This window comes from Camelus bactrianus, chromosome 14, assembly GCF_048773025.1.
Source record: "Camelus bactrianus isolate YW-2024 breed Bactrian camel chromosome 14, ASM4877302v1, whole genome shotgun sequence".
Taxonomy (NCBI): Eukaryota; Metazoa; Chordata; class Mammalia; order Artiodactyla; family Camelidae; genus Camelus; species Camelus bactrianus.
In genome coordinates this window covers 13,135,654-13,159,724 of record NC_133552.1, presented here as the reverse complement: position 1 = coordinate 13,159,724, position 24,071 = coordinate 13,135,654, and the positions used below count along the sequence as shown (strand labels likewise).

At 44.5% G+C, this 24,071-nt stretch overlaps 2 protein-coding genes across 10 annotated transcripts in view; both read left to right on the top strand.

Moving 5' to 3' along the window:
- Window positions 1–510: 510 nt before the first annotated feature.
- On the top strand, window positions 511–24,001 carry THSD1 (thrombospondin type 1 domain containing 1). Of its 2 annotated transcripts, XM_074378097.1 has the most exons (5): window positions 511–654; window positions 3,575–3,713; window positions 7,270–8,235; window positions 17,826–17,984; window positions 22,352–24,001. In XM_074378097.1, exons 2-5 carry the CDS (start codon window positions 3,656–3,658, stop codon window positions 23,737–23,739), a joined length of 2,571 nt encoding a protein of 856 aa, XP_074234198.1. In that variant the 5' UTR covers window positions 511–654; window positions 3,575–3,655; the 3' UTR covers window positions 23,740–24,001. The 2 variants fall into 2 exon arrangements, with proteins under 2 accessions (XP_074234198.1, XP_074234199.1); XM_074378098.1 differs by lacking the exon at window positions 17,826–17,984.
- The window catches only part of LOC105066182 (phosphatidylinositol 3,4,5-trisphosphate 3-phosphatase TPTE2), a 90,856-nt gene continuing 74,880 nt past the window's right edge, over window positions 8,096–24,071 (top strand). For 7 of the 8 annotated variants that reach the window (XM_045514089.2, XM_045514086.2, XM_045514085.2 and 4 more), the window contains exon 1: window positions 8,096–8,235. The gene's annotated coding sequence lies outside the window, so the exon portion shown is untranslated. Of the gene's footprint in view, window positions 8,236–17,846; window positions 17,985–24,071 lie in introns of those variants that run through there. The other variant, XM_045514083.2, reaches the window with a different exon arrangement.

Here is a 24,071-nt window from a genome sequence, read left to right as displayed (position 1 = left end):
ATTCTTTTAAAAACACAACTTCAACACTTACAGATTAGAATTTTTAAAATGTTATATTAAATTAAATAACCACTTCTGGATTCTGAGAAAAAAAAGAAGCAGCACTTTACCTGAATTGTTCTTTTTTGAAACTCTCCAATGACCTTTGGGAAACCAAGTTTACAACCCACCAGTTTGGCTACTTCTGTGACTGACTTCCGTGGTCCCCCAGAAGACTATGGCAAGGGGTAGGGGGAGAAGTAATTGGGCTGCGCCTGCTCGCCCTTAAACCCAGGTCCCGACTGTGGGTGTGTGTGGTTGGGGGTCCGCGCCCCCTACCCGGGGCCCCCGTCCGGCTGCCCGTTTCCTGCCGGGTTTCCTGTCCAGCAGCCGGCCAGCCGGCGCGGGCAGGAAAGGATGCGCTGCCCAGAACGGGCGGGGCAGCCCTAGCGGGCTCGCGGAGGCCCCCCGCCCGCCGGGGGCCGCCCTCCCCGCGCCGTCGGGGGCGGGCCCGAGCGGGGCGGGGCTGCGGGAGCCGCGCGCGGAGCGTCAGGGCGCAGTCCCGGGACGCGGGCTGCCGCGTGCGCTGCTTCGCCGCTCCTGAGGCCGCTCGCCCGCTGCTCGCCTCGCCACCTGGCCCGCCGGCCTGCGCCGCCGCGCCCGCCAGTCCGACAGGTAAGAAGAGCCTTCCGGGAGCGACCTGGTGGCGCTTCTACCGCGGGCTCCCCGGAGGCTCCCGGGACCCTGCCACCCCACCCTCCCCGCCGGGAAGCACAGGTGGACCGTTCCCTCCAAGCACCCGGTCCCTTTCCCTCGCTCTTTGGTGCTCGGCCCCCGGGGACACGGGTTAAAAAGATGTCATCTCCGCATTTCGGAGTCCCAAGTTCAACCTGAACCCGGCGCTGCCCTGGCGCAGGTGTGGCCGAGGGACTGAGGCTGACGGTAGACGGGTGTTGAGTCCTAATAGTTGGAAACCCTTGACTAACGGCGTCTGGGAATCTAAGCGTTTCAGAACAGGTTTACTTCTTTCCATAAAGAAATCCTTTCTGGGTTACAAACAGTATGAGATATGTGTATTTCAAAACGGTCCTCATTTTAAGTGGGCTTTGTGCTGACGACATCCGCAGCACTAAATTTCTGAGCATGAACTTGACTTTCGGGCCTTGGGAAAGCTGAGTCCATGTGGGGAGCGCACAGCCGAGTAGAGGTGAGGACGCTGCACCCGACCCATGGGACCAGGCACTGCCGACTCGGCCGAATTTATAAACATAGACTGTTTACACGAGCTGCTTTGGAATTAGGGATTTCCTCCTAATAAATATTACTATTAGGTATTCACACGAGTGTGTGCATGTTTGTCCGAAGGGACCATATCCCTTTGCTTCTTTTGTTTTTCCTTTTATTCTTTAGTAAGTCAGTGGTCCCACGGACTTTAGCGTAATTCAGTTTCTTTTTCTGAAACTCTGAAGACACTGTAGGGGATACAGAAGCTGATTTCAGCAAGAACAGGGGATCTGAGCTTGGTGTCAGGCCGTTAGCCATTGAGAATATTAACAACTTCCCCCGCCCTGTAGCTGACACATTTGGAATTCGTCTATAAACCTTTATGTACGTGAATGGTATATAGAAGGTTTTTAAAATGTATATAAAATATGCCTAAGTTCTTATTTTCTCAAAATGGTTCTCAAGCCAAACAACCTGTTGGAAGAAAATAAGGAAGTAAGATTTAAAAAGTAATTAAAGAAGCATGCTATCTTTTTTTTTTAAGGTAGTACTTTTTAACCCAGTATTCCATTCTGTTATGGGATGCTCTGTTAACATCTTCAAATTAGTGGTTGAGCCAGTAAAAAAAAAAAAATCATCATTTGTTTTCAAAAGCTGGAGAGCATTTAAAAAATCCATATGATGAAAGCCATTTTATAGTTTATAAAATAAACCAGCTTATTTTCAGGTAGGCTGGATTATTTTATAATTCTATTTCCAATTAGTTCTAAATATAGATGATCACTGTCTATATTTAGAATATTGTCTATATTTAGAATAGTACTATTTATCACTGTCTATTCTGTCTTACTGGTTATTTTTGTAAGAAGGAAAATGTATTATAATCACAAAATCAGTTGTGATTAAGAACTCCTTTAAAAAATGATTGTCATGGAGAAGCAAGCAATTTGGGAGAAGCCAGTTCAGCTTTTGGGAGCTGGGGATTGCTTGCTTCTCCTTACTTTGGTTACTGATTATCAGTGACTTAAAGGAAGCTGTTAATTGCCCAAGTGCCCACGCTTGCTCCGGAGGTATGATGATGCTCACCTAATGTCTTTGTCCAAGTTTCCCTGTTCATGTTCAAGGAAAGGATTGGGTCAAATCTATGTCCAGTTTCAACAAAACTGAATTTCCTTTTTTTGTTGTGGAGGGTGGGAGCCCTAATCATCTGCATAATTACACTTCATATCTCTGCTTCTCTTTGAGGAAGTACAATATTTCCTTTGTTCAACTGACTCCTACAGAAAGAAAGCTCATAGAGACACACAATTTCCTTTCCATTGAATTTTTGATTATTTCAGTCAGTCTTCTTAATTCCCTGAATGTCTGTTTTATCTGAAGGGATGTGACATATATATATTTTGAGTATAATATACTTATTAAAGATAGATTAACTGTGGATAATGGGGGAATGTAAACATTAAGAAAATATATATTTGGTTATGTTCAGTGCCCCATAGTTTACTAGACTCAAGTATGAAAAAAAAAAACTGGCATATAAATGCCCTGCATCCTATTTGTTGTCTAATAGTCTATATCAAAGTAAGTGCCTCTTCCCACAAATCATTCTGAACCACTGGCCATCAAGGTCTTTCCTGCCCTCCTAGGTGGCCTGGGAAGATTGCTACATGAAATCATCTATCTCCTGATACATGCCAACAGCGATGAGTGTTGGAAGACCGACAGAAGATGATAGCTTGTTGTTTATCTGTTTTCTCTTTTGAGTGCCCTAACCAAGGAGTCAGGGCCATATGGAGTTCACATTTAATTGCAATACTTTGGGTATCTTTTTTTTTTTTTAAGATTCGATAGTTTTGGTATAGCTCCTAGGCATTAAGAAATGAAGCAATCCAGATAACACACCAGTTGTGCAAGAAAGACAGTGTTAATAAACCCATTTGTGGAAGCAAGGCAGGTCTACACAGCATGATGCAAAATGAAAAATCTTAGTAAGCTGATCAATGTGAAATGCCAAGCATTTAAATATGTGAAGATAGATTTTCCAGATTGGCTATCAGCTTTGATGAAACTAAACAAAGAATAGCTAACTCTCCACTTAAGGACCTGCTGTAAAGATAAGAGACTTGGTGTTTGCAAAGATAATCTTGGTGTTGGGCAGACCTGAATGTTCTTAGCAGGTGAGCTGTATTGGAAGGAAAGGGACATGTACAATTACAGATCACTTCCCAGGGGGAACATTAATGTCCTTGCTGTTTTCTTTTCAGTATTAACTAGGAAGTTTGACTTCTGAGAATGGTTTTGTCATTTCAGGATTACTATTTTATGAATCACATTGAACAGAGCCAACATTTTTTTGAGGTTCTAATTTCAGGTGTTTTTGAAAAAAAAATTCACAATTTGGATGTGAGAAAGGACATGAGGAGACCAAGGACCTGGGATTTTGCTGATCAGAATGAAACAAATGTTGAAAGACTTTTCAAATCTATTGTTGATGGTGCTCTGTGACTATGGTGAGTGTTGTGAGTGTACTTCATGCTGTGGGTACCAATGAGCAAACATAAATGTGAGGTTTGTAAATGCATTGATGTTGATGACCCTACATGAAAGAGGCAGGCAGGGACTACAGTGCAGTGCCTTTTAAACTGTGATTCTTGCAACCCTGGGTTCTCTTAAGGTTCTGCATTTTTAATTCAAATTTAACTCTAAATATATTTTTAAGTCTTTAAAAAAAAAAAAACCTAACTCATTTCACAAATTGGAGACAAGCATGTTGCCCTGAGTTCTTTTTGACTGAGTTCCTAGTATTTCACTATTATACATTAAACTGATCACTCACACACATGCGCAAAGTGATATATTATATATTGGGGTTCTACATCAGATTTCACTTGACAAGTATTTGCTGCTAGAATATCTTTGGAATAAATCTGAATTTCAGTCCTTGCCAGTTGTGTGCCTTAGGCTACTTTCTAAATCTCTTTCAACCTTAGCAATGATATTGACTTCACAGGGTTGTGATGATGATAAAAAAAAGAAATAAAAAATGTGAAACACAGTGAATGTCTAAGCACATAGTAGGTGCTTAATGTTAGTTTTCTTCATTCAGTTTGATTCACCTAAAAATTGAGTTCATTCTTCAGAGTTTTATGCAACTAATAAACCAATAGACTCAAACATATAATACCCATTGTTTTTTTTTATTATTTCTAAATATTTCATAGACATCTAAGCATTTGATGGTATAAGAGTGGAAATTGTTTTCAAATTGATGAAGAAATTATCATCCAAGAGACAGAGAATCCTGGCTCGTACAATACCAGTTAGATGGACCAGACTGTGTAATTGTTCCTTTTGTCCAGCGAATCTCCCCCCTCAGTCTTTTATTTTTTAAGAAGTTTGTTTAAACCACAAGACACTTGATTTGCAGAAAACCAATCTGGGATTCATTTCTTTTAAAGTCCTGTATCCCTACTTAAAAACAGATTTCTCTACATATAATAGCCTCATACACAACATTTATAAAAGGGTACTTTGTTTCATAATGATAAAGACATCAAAGTTTTCCATTTAAACAGTCTGCAAGGATGTTTGTTATTGCTGAGAGCAAAGTATCTTACTGGAATATAAAAATAAAAGCTGAGAATAAAGTAGAGCATAGAAGGTGAGTGCAAAGGCTACTAGTGGAAAAAGTGGGATTTTCATAGACCTGTTTTTTTCCCCCTACTCCATTTGATACTGATCAAAATATACCCTTACTGGTGAGATTTTTTTTTTTGTAAAGCAACATGCTTATATTGAAACGCCAGTTCCTTTAAATACAACAAAGGAATAGTGAGAGAGGAAATGAAAGAACAGAGAAAGTATACTGTAGTAGTCAGGATGTGGTACAACCAAATTGTAGTTTTCTGGATGAGAATGTATTCTTGCCTCTAAAAACAGGAGTTGGAGAAGAAAGCAGCAGGTTCCCTCTTCAGTACACACTTTCTATCTGCTGCTGTTGGAACCCATCAGTTATATCTTTTTCCTCCATTTCCAGTGGGGCATGTATGTCTCTTTCATTGACTGGCTGCCCGTCAAATCTGATCAGCCTCATTGATAACCTTGTCACTGGCAATACACTTTCATTAGTTACCTAAGTGCTGTATGCCTGTCAGTCTTAAAATGCATCACAGAACCATTCTGCCCCATCAGATGCAAATGAAAATATTCTCAGTCCTGACTCCTTCCCTGGGCTGCAGTGAGCTCTTCAGCCACCTGTTCACAGAAGGGTACCCGGTCCACTCTGAACCAGCACACGAGCTGCACCCAAAGCAACCACCTTCCTCAATTTTCAGTTGCCTCCACCCAAAAGGGGGTATCCCTCAATTTCTGTATCAACTAAGTTAAAAAAAAAAAAAAAAGAACTTTATCCTACTATGGTTTTCAAGCAAATGGTGTTTAAGCATTCAGTTCTATCCAACTTTTATATATTTTATTTCATCTCATCTTAAATAAGAAATGGGTGAACAGCTCAGCTCATTAAAACAAACTGACCTTTATGTGCCAGCATTTTCATGTGTTGATTCTAATAATCATTGATTGAGTATATGTAAGGGTATATTTAAAGACTATCAGGGGGAAGGTATAGCTTGAGTGGTAGAGTGTGTGCTTAGCATGCACAAGGCTCTGGGTTCAATCCCCGGTATCTCCATTAAAAAAATAATTAAATAAATAAACCTGATTACCTCCCCCACCAAAAAACACTCAAACAAAAACAAAATTAAGGCTGTCAACTCATGTGACCCATTGAGGTCCTTTGGACTTATGAAACTTATGCGTTATTATTATATTAATATACTATTGTGTTGTATTATATCATTATGTACATACAAGAAGACTAATAAATTCATACTTACATATGTTGTTTTTCAAACCAAAGGGCCCTTCAGTTCCTTAAATCTAGAATGTTTCTTGCCCTAGCTATGGCCAGCTGATTGTTGCATTGCCAAATTCTGTCTCTTTTGATATGTATTTGGATAGGGTTCAACATAGAAACAAGGATTCTTGTGTGTCTGCTTTCTGCCCTTTACTTCGGCGACTCTGATGGATCTCTTTTTAGAAAAAAGATATGATTGAGCCTAAGTGAGTGATACTTGTGGGCGAGCACTCATCTCTCCTACTAGGCCAACAACAGTTACTGTAACGTCATTAAAATCACCAAGGACAAGCTTAGCAATTCCATAAACGTTCACTCTGTCCCTTGGATAACACATGCAGAATAGAGTGTCAGCGTTTCTTAGTCATCTAAAAATGTCTGCCTCATACAAATGGAACGCACTGGTTCCTTTACTGGTGGCACGGCTTAAGCACTTGTCTTGAATATCAGAAAACAGTCACAAGTTCAATTGGTCATTGCACAACGCGGGGTTCCTTCTGCATAGGAGGAAATCCTGGTGTAACTTACAGCCGGCCCTCCGTGTCTGCTTTTCCTGTATTTCTGCATTTTGCATCTGTGGATTCAACCAACCACAGATCGACTAGTAGTGTAATATTTACTATTGAAAAAAATCTGCATGTAAGTGGACCGGTGCAGTTCAAACCCACATTGTTCAAGAGTCAACTGTGTATTTAGGGTCTTCCATTTTTAGTAATCTAGAGCGGTGTGTACTGCATCATTTAAGTCAAGCTTTCTCTTACTTCACTGTAAGTCCATTTCCCCCAAATACCTAAACACTACAGTATAACTAAAGGGAGAAAAGCGAAGTGTTGAGATTTTTATCTTAAGAATTTTCAGGTGTTACTCTTTTCATCACAGATATAATACATTATTGAATGTTACAGATTCAGAGCATTTATCACTAATTCATTATTTTAAATGTAACCCCATTTAAAGATGAAGAAACAAAGCCACTTTAGAATGGAAACAGCCCAGGGTCTAGCTCCCAGGGTCAGCACTCGGCATCCTTTCATATCACCCTTGGCTCAATTCAAACTTCTCGTGTCTCAAATGTTGTTTTCATTGATGTCACCAAAATAGTGCTGCTCAGATACACCTTTTTAAAACCCACTCTGACCATTTCCTTTCAGTTCTTGGAGAAGCTGAATATCTCCTCTTGGGGCAGCCGGGCCATGTAGCGCTAAGCAACAGCACAGTGTCTGTGGATTTCCAGTATTTTGATGGTGCCAATGGGACACTGAGGAATGTCTCGGTCCTGCTGTTGGAGGCCAACACCAATCAGACTGTTACCACCAAATACCTCTTGACCAACCAGTCCCAGGGGACGCTCGAGTTTGAGTGCTTTTATTTCAAGGAGGCCGGCGACTACTGGTTCACGATGACTCTGGAAGCGACAAACAGCAGCACGCCAGGCCCCTGGCGGGAGCAGAGCGCCTTTCTGAAGGTGGAATGGCCCGTCTTCCACATTGACCTGAACAGGACATCCAAGGGCGCAGAAGGCACCTTCCAGGTGGGGCTTTTTACAAGTCAGCCCCTGTGCCCATTCCCCGTGGACAAGCCTGACATCTTGGTGGATGTCATCTTCACCAACAGCCTGCCAGAGGCGAGGCTGAGTCAGGGACGGCCCCAGGAGATAAGAGCCAGCAAGAGGGCGGAACTCTCTCAAGGTCAGTGGGTTGAGTTTGGCTGTGCATCCGTGGGGCCCAGAGCCTTCGTCACCATAGTGCTGAAGTTGCTCGGCCGAGACTCGGTCATTACCTCCGCGGGCCCCATTGACCTGGCCCAGAAATTCGGATACAAACTGGTGATGGCGCCGGAACTCATGTGTGAGTCCGGGGTGGAGGTGATGGTGCTGCCCCCGCCATGCATCTTCGTCCAAGGGGTGATTGCTGTCTTCAAGGAAGCCCCCAGACGCCCTGGGGAAAGGACCGTTCGGCTGGCTGAAAACAGCCTGACCTTGGGAGAGAGGCGAACAGTATTCAACTGCACTTTGTTTGACATGGGGAGGAATAAATACTGCTTTGACTTTGGCGTTTCAAGCAGAAGCCAGTTTTCTGCGAAAGAGGAGGAGTGCATGCTAATTCAGAGAAATATAGGTTGGTATTGATATTTAAAAATAATTTTATTGAATTGGTGCCTTCATGCAATCAAAATTATTGAGTATAAGTGAATTTGATTGTCTGTGAACTGTATCGTCATTTTTATGGTTCGCTCCTCATAATGTCCCGAATGGCATTAGCATCCTTGTCTGAAAATGAAGAATACTGGTAAGCATACCCAGCTCACTGCTGCTTAACCTCTCCAGGTCTCATTTTCCCCATCAATGAAGTGGGGATAATAGAGTATCTGCCTCAGAGAGTTCTTAGCATTTAGTGAACTCATTGTGTACAGTTCTTAGTATAGTGCCTGGCATATGGGAAGGACTCTAAACGTCAGCGATTATTACATTGTATTTTAAAAACTATGTTATTGCATCATATGGCAAGTCCATGGCAGGTATGACCAGAATTCAGAGCTAAAACCCCAACTGTATCTAGTAGCTTCGCACTTCCTTGAGGTGAGCCTGTCTCGTTCTCTGACATCCTTCATTATAAGAATGCAGCCTCTCTAGCGAGATTTCAAAGGAAGATTTCTAAGAACTTCTTCAGACTCTGAATTCCTTGCATAATGCCCTGCCTAATCACAAAGAAGTCGGGTTATTACAATTCCATCCATGCCCCATGCTCCTCTTTGCATTTCTTTCCCTTTTCCTGGGTGTAAGCCTGGTCTTGGCAAGAGGTTAACCTGGCAGAGATTGTCTGGCTCACTTACACGTGCTCTTACCTACAACCCCACTGAGCCCAGGGCTCCCAGGCGGTCCAAGCCTCCAAGCATCCAAATTCACCCACTTCTCTTTAGAAGTACCTCTTCCTTGACTCTCTCCCCACCCACTGGCTGCTTCCTGCTTGCACTTGCCTCTCCAGCCGAGATACTGTGGCCCAACCCTTTAATCACTCTCCTACCCACACTCTAAACTCCTCACCCTGTCATCCTTCCCATGCACCCGCCGGGCACACCCCGGCTCTGCGTGGACCCTGCCAGCCACCCGCCCACTGCTCCCAGGCCGACTGGGGCCGCTGTGGGTGGATCATGCCTGCACCCTCAGCAGGGCCAGTGAGGGGCCCTGGCGCTGGTGCTCCTGTCCTCAGCTCTTTTAGCCCCTCTCTCCTCGGGCCTCCCCTGCCCCTGGCTCATTCTCAGAGCTGACTGACTCCCATCACTCAGAGCAGCTGGAAGCCATCAGGTGCGAGCTTCCTCACCCTCCACCAAAATACCTGCAAGCCTGAGGCCTCCGTCCCATTTTCTTCCCTCCTTTCCTCTCACCAGAGAAGCAGTGTCATTGCTCCAGTATCAGGTCAACCCTCCCCTCCACTGCTGATCCCAGCCCCTCTGTTCTCTCAGGAACCTTCTGTTAATCATTATCCCCTCCTCTCCTCTGTCTCAGCTTTGAAATGTACTCAGTTATCTCACTTGAAAACAAAACAAAATCGCCCCTCATCCCCCTGTTCTCCCCAAAAAACACCCTCTTTTTTTCATCTTCCTTTTACAGCCCTGGTTCTTGAAAAAGTCACCTGTACTTTGGAATTTAGTTCCTAACTCACATTTCACTTTTCAACCCCCTCCTAACTCACCCCCTTCCCCTGAAAATGCTGTCACTAAAACACCCAGCAAATGGCCTCCAGGTCCCCAAATCTGGGGGACACTTTCCATCCATATCTGTGTTGACCTTGATTCTGTGACAGCACACTCACCTTGTTCACCTCCTGCCTCCCTGGCTGTTCCTTCCCGTCTCCTAGCCGGCCGGCTCCACCGCCCCATCTCATCTCTTAAGTGCTGGACTTCTGCCTCTTATACTAGAACCTCTGCATTTCTTTATCTTCACACACTTGCTAAGTGATTTCTGTCCGGATGCTCATGACTCCAGACTGGCATCTCTCCCCTGCATCCGAGTGCTGAACAGTTGTCATCCCTCAGATGTCTCCCAGGCACCTCAAAAGCAGCACACCTGGAACTGGACTCATCATCTTACCCCCTAAACCATTCATCTCATTGTTAAAACCAAAAGCCCAGGAGGCTTCCTCTTCTTCACCTCCTATGAGTAGTAAGTCACTAGTCCTATGGATTTCATCTCTTCCAAAGAATCTCTGACTGTCTGAATCTGTCCATGTCTCCCCAGTTCCACTGACACCACTTGGTTTAAGCCTCCATTATCTTCCACCTGGACTCTTGCAACAGATTCCTAACCGGCTCTCTCGTCCCATCCACATCATCCTCTCACTGCAGCCAGAGAGGGATAGCTGAAAATTCAGGTCAGCTGAGGCTGTTCTCTTGCTTAAAATTTACCAATCACCTCACCTGACACCTCACTCTTATGAAGACACCTCACCACACAGCTCTCCATGGCCAGGCTGTCCCCCAGCAGTCACCATCCAGGGGCTGGAGACTGGGAAACCCTCCTCGCACCTTCACTAGTTGACATGAGCCCATCCCCCAGGTCTTTTCCTGGGTTCCTCCCTGGCCGGAAGCTGGCACACACCCTTCATTCCTCTTTCATGGCATGTCACTTCTGTCATAGCTTGTTCAGTGTCTTTCACCCCAGGCCCCCACCCCAGCCCCTCGCCCAGATTGGACAAGCTCTTTTGGTGGCAAAAGCCAACTTGTGCTGCTATTTATGAAGCTATTTATGATCTTTATTCAACCCACTTTTTTCTGCCTGGCACAAGAGAGGTGCTTAATACATGTTAATTAAAGTGAAAATTGAACTTCGATGTGGCTAGTCTCAGCTAAGTATCAGTGGAAAAACAGTAATGTTAAACTAACCATTCAAGATATGCTTTCCTTTTCAAAAGAAGTTATTGTTAAAAGGGAAAAAAATTCTAATTGACTGAATTTAATGGAAGCAAGCCAAGAGGAGTAAAGGAATTGGGAACATTTGATGAAAGATCTTGGGAGCAGGAGGTCTCCCTTGTTGGGTCTCCAAGCTGTTGGGCTTCCTGCAGACCCTTCCACTCAGTGTCTAAAGACTGGGTTTCCCACAGCAGCGGGGAAGACCCTGGGAAGGGGCAGGACAGGGAGTGGTGCTCTGTGTCCAGGCTGGGGTGGTAGGGCTGGGAGCAGAACCCCAAGCGTCTCAGTTTTCCTGGAAACCCCAGATTCCCTGCGTGGCCGCTGTTTGTCTGATCGATGGAATTTATGCTTCTGATCAGAACCTCGGTGCCTTTCCTTTTTTTTGGTATAAATGTTTATGACTGAATCGAGTTCTCTTTTCATTTTCCATTTAGATGGACAGCTTTGACCAGCAAAGACTGTCTTTTTTGCCAAATGGCATCATTGAACCCACTGTGACGTGTGAGCCACTGACTCACAATGAATTTCTCATTAGATCCTTTTGAAAGGGAATAATGGGTTTGATATTAGGACCTTAAAAAGGTAAATAATAATTTACAGCCAATATATAATGTTGCCCCAAATGATTATGATCTTCATTTTTCCTACTTAGGGTGAATGTTCATATGTTTCTCTGCAGAAATGTTATGTGTGTGGTTATGGGATATTGCTGGGGGAGTGATGATAACATGCAGAAATCTAAATTGAGAAATTCTCGATTCCGAACTTATCTGCTCCAAGCATGTCGGATAAGGGATGATGGACCCTGTACCTCAAGGCAAAATATATATTTAGGGCAAAGTTGAGAATTAATTAATAGAGGGTAAAAGTTCATAGTCACACAGGTTTTTTTTTTTAAACTTAGTTTTTTTTTTACAAATAAAAATAGTATATATTTAATGCACAGTTTTTTTGATAATTTAAATTTGTTGGCCATCTTCTTGTTTCTCTGATTCGATGGTCTTGTTTTTCTTTCATAATGTAACTGAACAAGAGCTTTTACCAAGAATAGGAGTGCTGCCATTCTGTCATTTTCTTCTTCTTTTTTTTTTTTAAATTTTTTTAATGGGAAGGGGGAATTAGGTTTATTTATTTATGTAACAGAAGTACTAGAAATTGAACCCAGGACCTCATTCATGCTAGGCATGCGCTCTCCCACTGAGCTGTGCCCTCCCCTCTTCATTCTCTTCTTATTTGCAGGTGCTTAGGTATCATCTTTAATTCTTTGCCAGAATCTTTTTAAGCCATTTGTCCACCTAGTTAGTTTACCTAAAACAACATACAATTAAAAAAATGAATATAAGCAGGCCTTTGGATGCTTCAATATGCCACAGTTTTCTGAAAGTGAATGAACCAGTAAAGCCTTCCACCTGGTGGGACACCTGCTTCTCCTTCGGGATTTTTTTAAGACCAGTGGACATACTGTATGTGACCATCTGACATAATCAAGCCAACATCTATATAGTGATTACTTTGCGCCAAGAACTCTCCTAAGTGCTTTATGAATAGTAACCTATTTAATCCTCATTATAACCCTAAGAGTTAGGTTTATTATGTTGTCAGTTTTATAGGGGAAGAAATGGAAGCACAGAAAGGTTAAGTAACTTCTCCAGGTCAGTGGTTGGTAAGCGACTTCACCACCGTTGGTGGTTAGACTGGCCTGAGCATTTTACTGTTTTCACTGTTCTGTGCTGCCTCCCGTACATTCAACTGATAATCTATATATTAAACAATAGGAAGCTTTTAGATCGAAAAAACGTTCCAGTATTTTCCTCCTCATCTCACTGGTTCATCTTGTGCTGCTCACTCCTCTGGAAAGACACGTAACCCACTTCGGAGCCCACTGGCCCAGGCATGAGCATGACTGGTCTGATGTGAGTGAGCCTTGTGCTGGGCCTTGAAAATCTGAACTGGTGGTCCAGGTGCCTTTGCTCCCACTGCTGCTTCTGGCTACTCACTCATGTCTATAGTATTTTCTTATAAGCATCTGTTTTTAGTTACTTTAGCCTCTTGAGCAAAATGTCTTGCAGATGTGAATATTTCATAGTCTGTATTCCTTCAGATATTCTTGGGAGTGGAAACAAACCTCCCTTTTCCTATTCCAGACAAATCTGGCAAGTGGCCTGAAAGGCATTTATCCTCACCAAACAGGTTTGTTATGTAGTGGGAGTACATGTATGGACATCTGACCAGGACAACACAAAACAAAACAGCCTTTCATTCATAAAGTTGGACTATTTAGAATATGGGTCACCTTACGTTCATTTCTAGTTCATGAACTACAGCTATCGAGTGAGTACCCATTCTGCCAAGTATGAACAGAGATCTTCAGGGAACAAATAGGATTACTTAAGGCATTTGTTAAGTTTTGCCTGATTAAATTTGTTCATTGCTTTATTTGAGTGATTTCCCTTGTTTCCTGTTTGATTAATATGGTTTAGAAATGAAAGGACATAAAACATAGTTTAAGTGTTTATTTTTTGTTGTCGATGAGCCTACCAGCCATGATTTTACTTTCAAGGAAAAAGACACATTTCAAAATGAGATTTTTTTGACATTAAGATTGATGCTTTTATCAAAACTTTCATTTTTTTTTTTCTGGCTCCCACTAATGGGAGCCAATAAGAAAAAGACCAATGTTCTGTCTTTTTATTTTTATTCTTGGATAATAAAAACATGTACATGCTAAAAGTTTCAAATAAACAAAGGGGATACAGTGAACACAGATTCATGTTCCCCGTATGTTTTAGTTTGACAAATGACTTTATGTATTGAAATAAATTATATCTATATAATTTTTAAAAAGAGTTAAGAAAGAATAACAAAAGGACTCTTAGCTTTTGTAATTCTACCTTTTGTGGTCTTAAATATGAGCCCAAGAGAAGGATAAGCTATATGTTGACTTAATTTTCCATTATATTTTACAGTAGTAGAGTTCCCAGTAGACTTTTCAAAAATAAATCACAATACTTTTAACTCAGAGAGACTGACCATGAGCTTCCCAAAGCTTTTCATCCCTGGGAGCTTAGTGTCTGAATAGCTCTGAAGCTTGAGGACAAAGCTGGCTTGTTATTCTGCCATTTGAGGAGCTGAGGGTGATCTGGGAGGCACAGAACCAATATTGTGTTCATTGGGACCTCTGGATGGAACATAGTTACCACACCTCGGTTGATGTTGGTCCAGGATACTGGTTTGTAATGAATGCTCCCACCCTTGTGAAAATCCCAGAGACTTTTAATTGCTATAAAGAACTCATATTCCATGACTCACTCCAAAGATTGCACCACTTGGCTCACCTGAGAATGTGTCAGCTCTGCGTGTTTTTGTAGTGCTTTGTACGCCCTTGACTCCATTATGAGTTTTTGTCCTTAATGATGAAGAGAGACTTTGGGGCAGAGGATATTTTGGTGCCTAGTGTGGATGTGATCTGATGGGTGTTGGGGTTGGATGGGTGCTGACAGAGAAGGGACTTAGGATAATAATTTATAGGAGGTTCTTCATTTATCCTGTCTGGCAGTGATTACATACATGCTTGGAAGAGAAGTTTACATTTGTCAATCAGTAATTATTGTTCTGGGAGTGTTTTGTATATATTTTGAAGCTCTGGTGTTAGGCATATTTCCCGTTTCGGGTCGTTAAGGCTCCTTGCTCAATTGACCCTTTTATTATTATGTAACATCCCTCCTTATACCTGGTAATACTCCTTGTTCTGTAGTCTACTCTGATGTTAAAATAGCCACTCCGGTTTTCTTTTGATTAATGTTCACAAGGGAAAACTTCGCTCATCCTTTTACTTTTAACCAATAGTGTATTTGCATTTAAAGTGAGTTTCTTTTGAACAGCATGTAGTTGGGTCATGCTTTTTTATCCAATCTCACAATCTCTTTCTTTTCATTGTTGTTTAGACTATTTATATTTAATGTAATCATTATGTATACCATCTTGGTAGTTTTATATTTTTTCCTGTCTCTTCTTTGTTTTTTTTTTTAACATTTTTTATTGATTTATAATGTTTCTTTTTCTTTTTTTTTTCTGCCTTCTTTTAGATTAATTGAATATTTGTTATAATTTACTTTAACCACACTATTGGTTATTGTTTATACCATAAAATGTTTTTAAGTGGTTGTCCTAGAGTTTACAGTATACATCTTTAATTACTCTCAGTTTACCTTCAAATAACATATATTGCTTCACATGTAGTGTAAGAACCTTATAACAGTACAATCCCAATTCATTCCTCCCATTCTTTGTTATATATTTTACTTTATGGATGCTGTAAACACAGAATGAGCATTTAGAAATAAGAAAAAGTTAATTTTATCTTTTCCTCTATAAATGCTATTTCCAGCACACTTCATTTCTTTATACAGATGCAAGTTTTTGTCTGGTATCATATTCCTTCTGCCTGAAGGATTTTCTTTTAGCATTTCTTATAATGAAGGTCTGTTGGCAGTTAGTTCTATTAATTTTCATTTGTCTGAAAAAGCCTCTATTTCTCCTTCATTTTTGAAAGATATTTTCACTGGATATGGAATTTGGGGTTAGTATTTTTTTCCCTTCCGTCCTCTAGAGATGTCACTCCATTGTCTCTGGCTTGCATCATGAAAAGTGTGCTGTAATTCTCATCTTTATTCTGCTGTATTGGATGTATTTCCTGCCTTGTCCCCTCTCTCCCGCCACAGCCTTCAAAGTCTTCTGTTTGTTTTTAGTTTTTAGCAGTTTGAATATAGTGTGTCTAACTTTTTTGTCTGTTGGCTTTTTTGTGTGTATACTACTCCATGTTTTCTGAGCATCTTGGATGTAGTTTGGTGTTTTTCATTACTTTTGGAGAATTCTTGGACATTATTCTATTTTCTTTTCCTTCTAGGATTCTAGTTATGTGGCTGAGAAACTACTTGATACTATCCCACAGCTCTTGGGTATTCTGTTTCATTCACCGTTTTTTTTTTATTCCTCTTTGTGTCTGAGTTTTGGTGATTTCTATTGACCTATATTCAGATTCACTGTTCCTTTCTTCAGCTGTGTCAAGTCTACTGTTGAGCCTCTAGAAGGCATTCTTTTTTTTTCTTTTTTTTTAAATTGAAGTATAGTCAGTTATAATATGTCAATTTCTGGTGTACAGCACAATGTCCCAGTCATACATATACATACATATATTCGTTTTCATATTCTTTCTTATTAAAAGTTATTACAAGATATTGAATATAGTTCCCCATGCTATACAGAAGAAATTTGGTATATAGTAGTTAATATTTGCAAATCTCGTAGAAGACATTCTTCATCTCTGGTACCATGCTTTTCATTTCTAGCATTCCTTTGAACTCTTTTTAGTTTACAACTCTCTGATGAAATTTCCATCTGTTCATTCATCTTGTACACCTTTTCCACTAAAATCTTTAACATATTAATCATGGTTAACGTCTTTCTTCTCTGGGAGTTCCAGTATCTGAGCTACTCTGCTCTGGTTATCTTAATTCCTTGGATATTTTATTGTGTTTTCTCCTTTGTGTGTCTCCTAATTTGGGGTTGAAAGTTGGACATTTTATTTAGAAGTGTAGACACTGATAAATAGTATTTATGCCTGGAAATGGGCATACCCTATTTTTGCTGGGCCTTTAGTGTGGGGATTCGGTCAACAGAGTAAGGAATTGAGCTATGTTTGAGTTTTTACTTTGCTATGGCTACCTTCAGTGCATGACTGAGTTCAACATTTTCTAACGTTACTGTATGTTTAGGGTAGGAGTTGGGTGGGAGGGTAGTAGGTTGCCAGAGGGTTTTCCTCCACGCTTCAGTAGCACCCTCAACTTCGGCCTTGAGCCTGCACAGCAGAGAGGCTTTCCTGTCACTCTCGCCTCTCTCCCAGTCACAGACTCTTGTTATTTGATTCTTGGTAACTGCTAGCTGGTGTAGAGTGGGTGTTGGATGATGGGGGTAGGAGAGCGCCTTCTTGTTCTGGTTCAGCCTTAGTCTTAGGCAAGCGCTGTGCCCGAGTCTCAGGGATGGTGCCTTTGTGACAGCCCTGCCTCGCTAATAGTCTGGACCCAGGAGTGACGGATTTTCTTCTTTTTTCCATTTCCTGATAGCACTGGGTCTCAGCTGGTGCTCTTAGAGTGACAAGGTTTCCTGCCTTGTCCCCAGTGGCTGGGGCTTTTGTTGATGGAGCAGATGGGGAGGAGGATCTCGGTGAGGTTTGTGTCTCAACAGTGCTGCTCCTTCCCTCCTTGGGCCCCACCACGAGGGAGCTGTCTCTGGTCTTGTGTCTGCCCTCTGTCCTCCTTGTGAACATCTGGTGAGATCCATGGAGAAGCGTCTCCAAGTGGGTGCAGGTTCCCCCATGGGTAGTGTGGCTCCCGGCGTTCTGTGTTCTCGCACCAGCCCACACGAGGCTTCTGGCGGCTCATCCATTTTTGGATGACTTCTTCAACCAGCTTGAATGAGGACTGCCATCTGCCCCAGGAATCAGCGTTTGCATCCTGCCTCTCCTTGGAGGAGCCTGGCTTTCCTTATATTTCAGGCCATTTGGTTGTCCTGTGACCTCAGCGCTCTGATGGGTTCCAGAAAGGTTGATGTTTTGTAGCTTGTTCAGCTTTCCTCTGTTGTAAGGGTAGCAGCTCCATTCCAGCTTTCCGCATCTTTGGGAATGTTCTTTTTTATTGCCCTTTCAAGGCCCGAGCTTTGAGTTTTGCTGCTTCATTTGGGTGCAGTTAAATTCTGGTTCTCAAATGAACTAGCACTAAAAGCACGGCCACTGTCCTTGCAGAAACTTGGGGACTGTGGCAGCCATGGAGCCAGTGTAGCGCCACGTGCGGGGACGGTGTCAGAGAGCGTCGCCGCCTGTGCCTCACCTCCTTCCCCTCCCGACCCGGCTGCCCTGGAATGTCCTCGGAGACCTCCCCGTGTTCCCTGGAGGAGTGCGCTGGTAGGTATCCTTCCTCCTTCGGGAGTCTGTCCCCGGAGGGGACTTGCTCAGCAGTAGAACACATGCTTAGCATGGTTCAGTCCCCAGTACCTCCATAAAAAAAAAAGTTAAAAATAAATAAACATAATTACTTCCCCCCCCAAAATAAATAAAACATACCAAAATGGAAGGGATGATCATTTCTTCCCAAGATTTTTTTTCCTACTGTATAGCACAGGGAACCATAATCAATATCTTACAATAACCTATAATGAAGAAGAATATGAAAAGGAATATATATGTATATGTGTATAACCGAAACACTATGACGTACACCAGAAACTAACACAACATCGCAAACTGACGACACTTCTTCCCAAGATTTTTTGTTATTTCTCCTTCCTTTACTTCTCTCCACCAACATTGTGGAAAAACATCAAAAAATTCTTTTTCTCCTCTTTATCTCAGAGAAGCCCAGGGCACCACATAGACCATTACTTGTCAAAAGGGAGCAAGACACCCTGTCTTATCCCCTGAGGGATCCTGTTCTTTACCAGCCCTGCCCAGGAGGAGAAGGCGGGATTTCTTCTTGCTCACCTGGAGCCTGGCCTGTCCTTCGTCCTCTAAGCATCCTGAAGGCCCACACGAGTAGGCACTCACTGCATATTTGATGTGAATGGTCTTTGGTGTGATGCTTATGTGGCTCAGTTAGGCTTGTTTCAGCCTGTGGAGCTGAACCCCATTCGTTTGCCACACGTTACAGGAAGAAAGAACCTTTGCTCTTCCCTCACACCATCCCACCTCTGATACACAGCCAGCTCCCTCTTTAGTTGGCTGGCCTTTGCTCTGGTCCTGACCCTTAGGTGAAGTCCTTCTGGCCAGTCCTGACTTCTTCCATTCTCCAGTTCCAGGTTGGAAACCATCCCTTGTTCCTTGTCCCTTTAGGAGCTGGAGGAGTCAGGTGTCTATGTTTGGTCTCAGAGAACCTTGTAGCCAAAACCACCAGCACCTGGCAACGCCCTGACCAGTGTCCCCACCTGTGACCTTAGAAGATCCTTGCTGTCTCTCTCCTCTTTCCAGCCAGTGCCGTAGGCCTTGTTCCCTTTATTCCAGCATTCCAAGGACGTCCTCTCTTCTGTGATTTTCCCAGACAGCCGTAGACCCAGTCTCTGCTTCTAGCCCTCAGCCTGACCGTCTTCTTGCATCGGCCCTGGGCCCCACCCTGAATCTCTTCTTTCTCCAGTTTTATCTCATGCTGTCTTCTAAGGTACTCTTCTCTGGCCACTCTTGTCAGATTCCCTTCACTTTCCACAGCTCCTTCATTGTATGACTCCTTCCTCTCCATTCTATGCTGGCATGTTGTGTTAAGCTATTCCACCGAGAGTTCCATAACACTCAAATGGATTTGAAATCAATTGCCCCTGGATTCTGCTGCACCTTTCGAAGGGGCAGCCATTTATTGACCATGTATGTGCCAGCACTTTAAATACATTACCTCACTCAAAGTGCCCAAAGGCCCTACAAGGTTAAGGATGATTGTGCTGCACTGGGATCTTAAGAGCTTGCTGCCTGCAGGCATTTTTCTAAGTGCCTTGCACATGTGAAGTCAGCACATCATTATCTCCACATCCGGGTGAGGACTCTACAGCAGAGAGAGGGCAAGTTACCTGCCCGAGACCATAAAGCTAGAAAGCAGGGGACTAGATCTGACCTCATACTAAGCTTCTTGTCTTGAGTACTTTGCCTCTATCCACAGGCCAGTCTAACATTCTAGAAGCATCAACAACCTGGCATGAGGAATCATTTTTAAGGATATATGGTATTATCTTCTGGCATCTTACCTCTTTAATCCCAGGTGGGAACTAGAAATTTGTACATTATACATCAGCAGGAAGGGTACATGCTATGGGCATCCCCACTTATACTATCAGTGGTCCTCAGACAAATGCTTGTGTGGATAAAAATGATTATTTCTTCCAAGTGTCCTCTATTTCCTGTTCAGCCTATTTTCCACTCCTTGGAAATGTAAAGATCTGTCTGCAGGCTGCTTAGCATCAGGAAATCTCCTTCACTTCAGGTGAAAGAGGAGAGATGAGATGAGGCAGAGATGGGTGAGGTCAGCAGCTTTGGGGCTTTTCTCCAGCCTTGGTTTTGAAGGGACCCAGCCAAAGTCGAAGGTGCTGGCTGAGAGGTCCATGACGGGCATTTGCAAGGCTGCTGCCCACTGACACAGCAGCCACTGCAGGTGAAGACGTGCTGGGTCAGGAAATAAGTCTTTCATCATTCAGCTGTCTTCACTGGGTTGAGAGTCTTGAGTTTTGTTTGGCTTTGAAACCATGTTTTATAAAGGTCTGGGTGAAGTTCTTCGTTCATTCAGTCCATCTTGTTCAACATGAGTGTGGGAGGATCCAGTTGCCCGACCACATTCTGTCTGATGGGAGGTTGATCATTTTGCTATTACCTTTTTAATAATGAATCAAATAATGAATATAACATTTACTGAGTACCAGTTAGGTACAAGTTATTGTGCCTGGGGTGGGGGATGCATAGATAAGTCATGTCTCTGTCTGGAAGGGGCTTATGGGACGGTAACTCAGCAGACACAAACAGGAGCAGCACACAGTACGATGTAAAGGTGTCCGCAGCTTGCTGCGGAAGCTAGTGACAATCCATGCTGGGAACACCTCTGTTCTTAGAGGAGGTGATACTTGAGCTGAAGTTTGAAGGCTGAGTAGGTGTCACCTGGCGAACTAGGTGAGAAGGGGAATTTTAGCAAAGGGAGCAATGATGAAAGCTCAGAAGATTGTGGCCCATTAAGAAACCCACAGAACTGACAATAGTTTAATGTGGCTGGAGGATGATGTGTCAGGAGGGAGTGATAAATACGAGGCTGGACAGGTAGGCAGGGACCAGATCCTGAAGGCCCTTGAAAGTCTGAACCTGTGTTGTAGAGGGATCTCTCGGCTGTTAAGAGTTTCTCAGTAGTTTCTCAGTAGGTGAGAAATGCAGCACTGGCAGTAGGGATGCGGCGGAGAGGAGGATGCAGTGACTCTTATGTGGCGAGTGATGGAGAGAGGCATCAAGGATGAAACCTAGGATTCTAGTACAGGCAACTGCAAGGACATCGGTGCCATTCTCTTGAGATCAGACATACTGGAGGAGGTGCCGAATCCAGGGGGAAGATGATGCATCTTGGGCACGTGGAGGTGGAGGTGTTGGTTGGGCATCAATGGAGAAAGCAGAGCTAGTGGGGCCAGGATGGGATCTGGATCTCCCTGGTTCCAAAGTTCATGTTCTTCTCTCCACAGTGGATAAGTGAGTATTATCGAGACCAAGAGAAGAAAAAGTCCCAGAAACTGTCAGACAGTAGCCAAGGCTGCACAGCTCAAGGACTATCAAGACGGCGCTCATTTGCATTTGGCTATTAGATCATTAATGACCTCAGTAAGAGCTGTTTCACTGGAATCCTGGGGGCAGGTTGCAGGAGACAGAGGGACGATGTGGAAGCAGTAAGTCAGCAAATGTGAACTCCTCTTCCTGTAGGTTCTGCTGGGAAGACAAGGAGCAAGATATGGCTGAGGCAGTAGTGAGAGGGTTCTGGAAAGGTCTTTTTGAAGTGAGAAGAGCTTGAGCATGTCTCTGTGACACTGCACAAAAGAGAAGCTGGAGATAATTGGTACAGAGGGACAGTCCCCCTGCAGAAGGGCAGCCTGGAGAATGCTTGGTGGTCTCATCTTTATAGGAAGACACTTCTTCTGCCACTGGTTCCCTAGAGAAAGAGGGAAACAGAGGTAAGTTTAGGGGGCAGGAGAGGACGGCAGGAGAAGCTTGGGGTATACTTGCTTAATAGCTTCTAGTTTCCGTGATCTAGAAGACAGCTGAGGAAGAGGATTACGTAGGGGCTTGAGGGAAGTGGTGAGCCTTTGAAGCAGTATTGTAGGGGATGGAAGAGAGAGTCGCTTAGGGACTCGTGGAAGGATTTGTGAGCAGCCAGGTTTGGGCACTATCAGTACGCAGGGGTAGTGGCCTCAATGTTTATGTTGTTTTCTCCACCGGGGCTCAGGGACGGGGCGCAGCAGCTGATCATTCACGCCTGGATTTATCTGCAGAGCAGGGAAAGGGGAATTGCTCAGTATCCGAGGTCACGGAGTTGAGATTTTTGGCAGGAGAGGGTTTGAGTGATGCATCCTGGGTGTAGGGAGAGAAGTGAGGGCAGAAGGTAGCTGGCGGATGGAGAAAATGGAGGGGTTGGAGATACATGTAAGACCAGAAAGCCTAGTCTTTGTTTATGTTACTTTAACTGCTAGAGAGAGCAAACCACTCAGAGACCTTCTACCCACGCAGAGAAAACAATACCAGAGGATACACCGCTCTTCCTTATTTTGTAGCTTTCCGGCCATCCAGTCAGTCTCCCCTCCAGCCCCAGGGTCCAGTGAAGTCCAACAACATCGTGACGGTCACTGGGATATCCCTGTGCTTGTTCATCATCGTGGCCACCGTCCTCATCACGCTGTGGCGGAAGTTCGGCCGTGCCCCCAAGTGCAGCACCCCCGCGCGCCACAACTCCCTCCACGGCCCCGGCTGCCGGAAGAACTCGGACGAGGAGAACATCTGCGAGCTGAGCGAGGCGCGCGGGAGCTTCTCGGACGCGGGCGATGGGCCGGCGGGGGGCCCGGGGGACCTGGGCATCCCTCTGACCTACCGGCGGAGTGCGCCGGCGCCCCCCGACGACGAGGCCTCTGGCAGCGAGAGCTTCCAGCCCAATGCGCAGAAGATAATCCCGCCCCTGTTTAGCTACCGCCTCGCCCAGCAGCAGCTGAAGGAGATGAAGAAGAAAGGCCTGACGGAAACCACCAAGGTGTACCACGTGTCCCAGAGCCCCCTGACAGACACTGCCATCGACGCCGCCGCCGCCGCCGCCGCGCCCCCCGGGGACTCGGAGAGCCCAGAAGAGGCGGCCGCCGGCAAGTTCCGGATCAAATCCCCATTCCTGGAGCCACCTGCGGCCGGGGCCGCGGAAAGGCCCACCTCCAGGCTGGCTGTCGCCGTGTCGCCGGCCAGCTGTGCCGTCAGTCCCAGCCAGACCGTGATCCGCAAGTCGCAGATGAGGCACGCGGGCGGCAGGGGGGCGCTGCTGGAGAGGAGCCACCCCAGGAGTTCCCATTTCCGCAGGACGGCGAGCTTTCACGAGGCCAAGCAGGCCCGGCCGTTCCGGGAGCGGAGCCTGTCCACCCTGACCCCGCGGCAGGCCCCCGCCTGCGGTTCCAGGACGCACACCTGGGACCAGGCGGAAGACCGATTCCGGCCTCCGAGTCGGGGCGCTGCCCTGTTTCCGGAGAAGCTGGACCACGGCCAGGGGGCAAGTGGAACCGGTGGTGCGTTAAGCCCTCTCCCTAAATCCCACACCTTGGGGCAGCACACGAGGAAGCCAGACCTGGGGGATCGCCAGGCAGGATTCGTGGCAGGCGGGGAGAGAACGGAGCCTCACCGAGCTCGAAGGGGACCGTCCCCCAGTCACAGGAGCATCTCAAGGAAGCAGCCGTCCCCCACCGCCCCCAAAGATAGCTACCAGAGGGTCAGTCCTCTGAGCCCTTCTCAGTGTAGAAAAGACAAGTGTCAGAGCTTCCCCGCCCACCCAGAGTTTGCCTTCTACGACAATACATCGTTCGGTCTCACTGAGGCCGAGCAGAGGATGCTGGACCTCCCGGGATATTTTGGGTCAAATGAAGAAGATGAAACCACAAGTACGCTGAGTGTGGAGAAGCTGGTCATCTAGACCGAGATCAGCCTGAGACTTAACTCAACCAGGGTTCTTTCCCCAGCCCAGGGTATCAAATGCTCACGTTGTTCTGTAGATTTTTGTGTAACTATTTGTACAGCAAGACAGAATGTGGGGAGGTGGTAACTCACATCACTTTATGCACATGTGTTTTAATTCATAAGGAAGAAGTTATTTATCCTGAACTTTCCCCCTTATTATCCTATTTCTGTTGGCTTATTACTAATAACTATGATAATAAAATTTAAACAAGAGTGAACTAGGGCTTGGTCTCTTGTGAATATGAAAAAAAAGTGACAAGATGCGACTGCGAGTGTAAAATGCTTTGA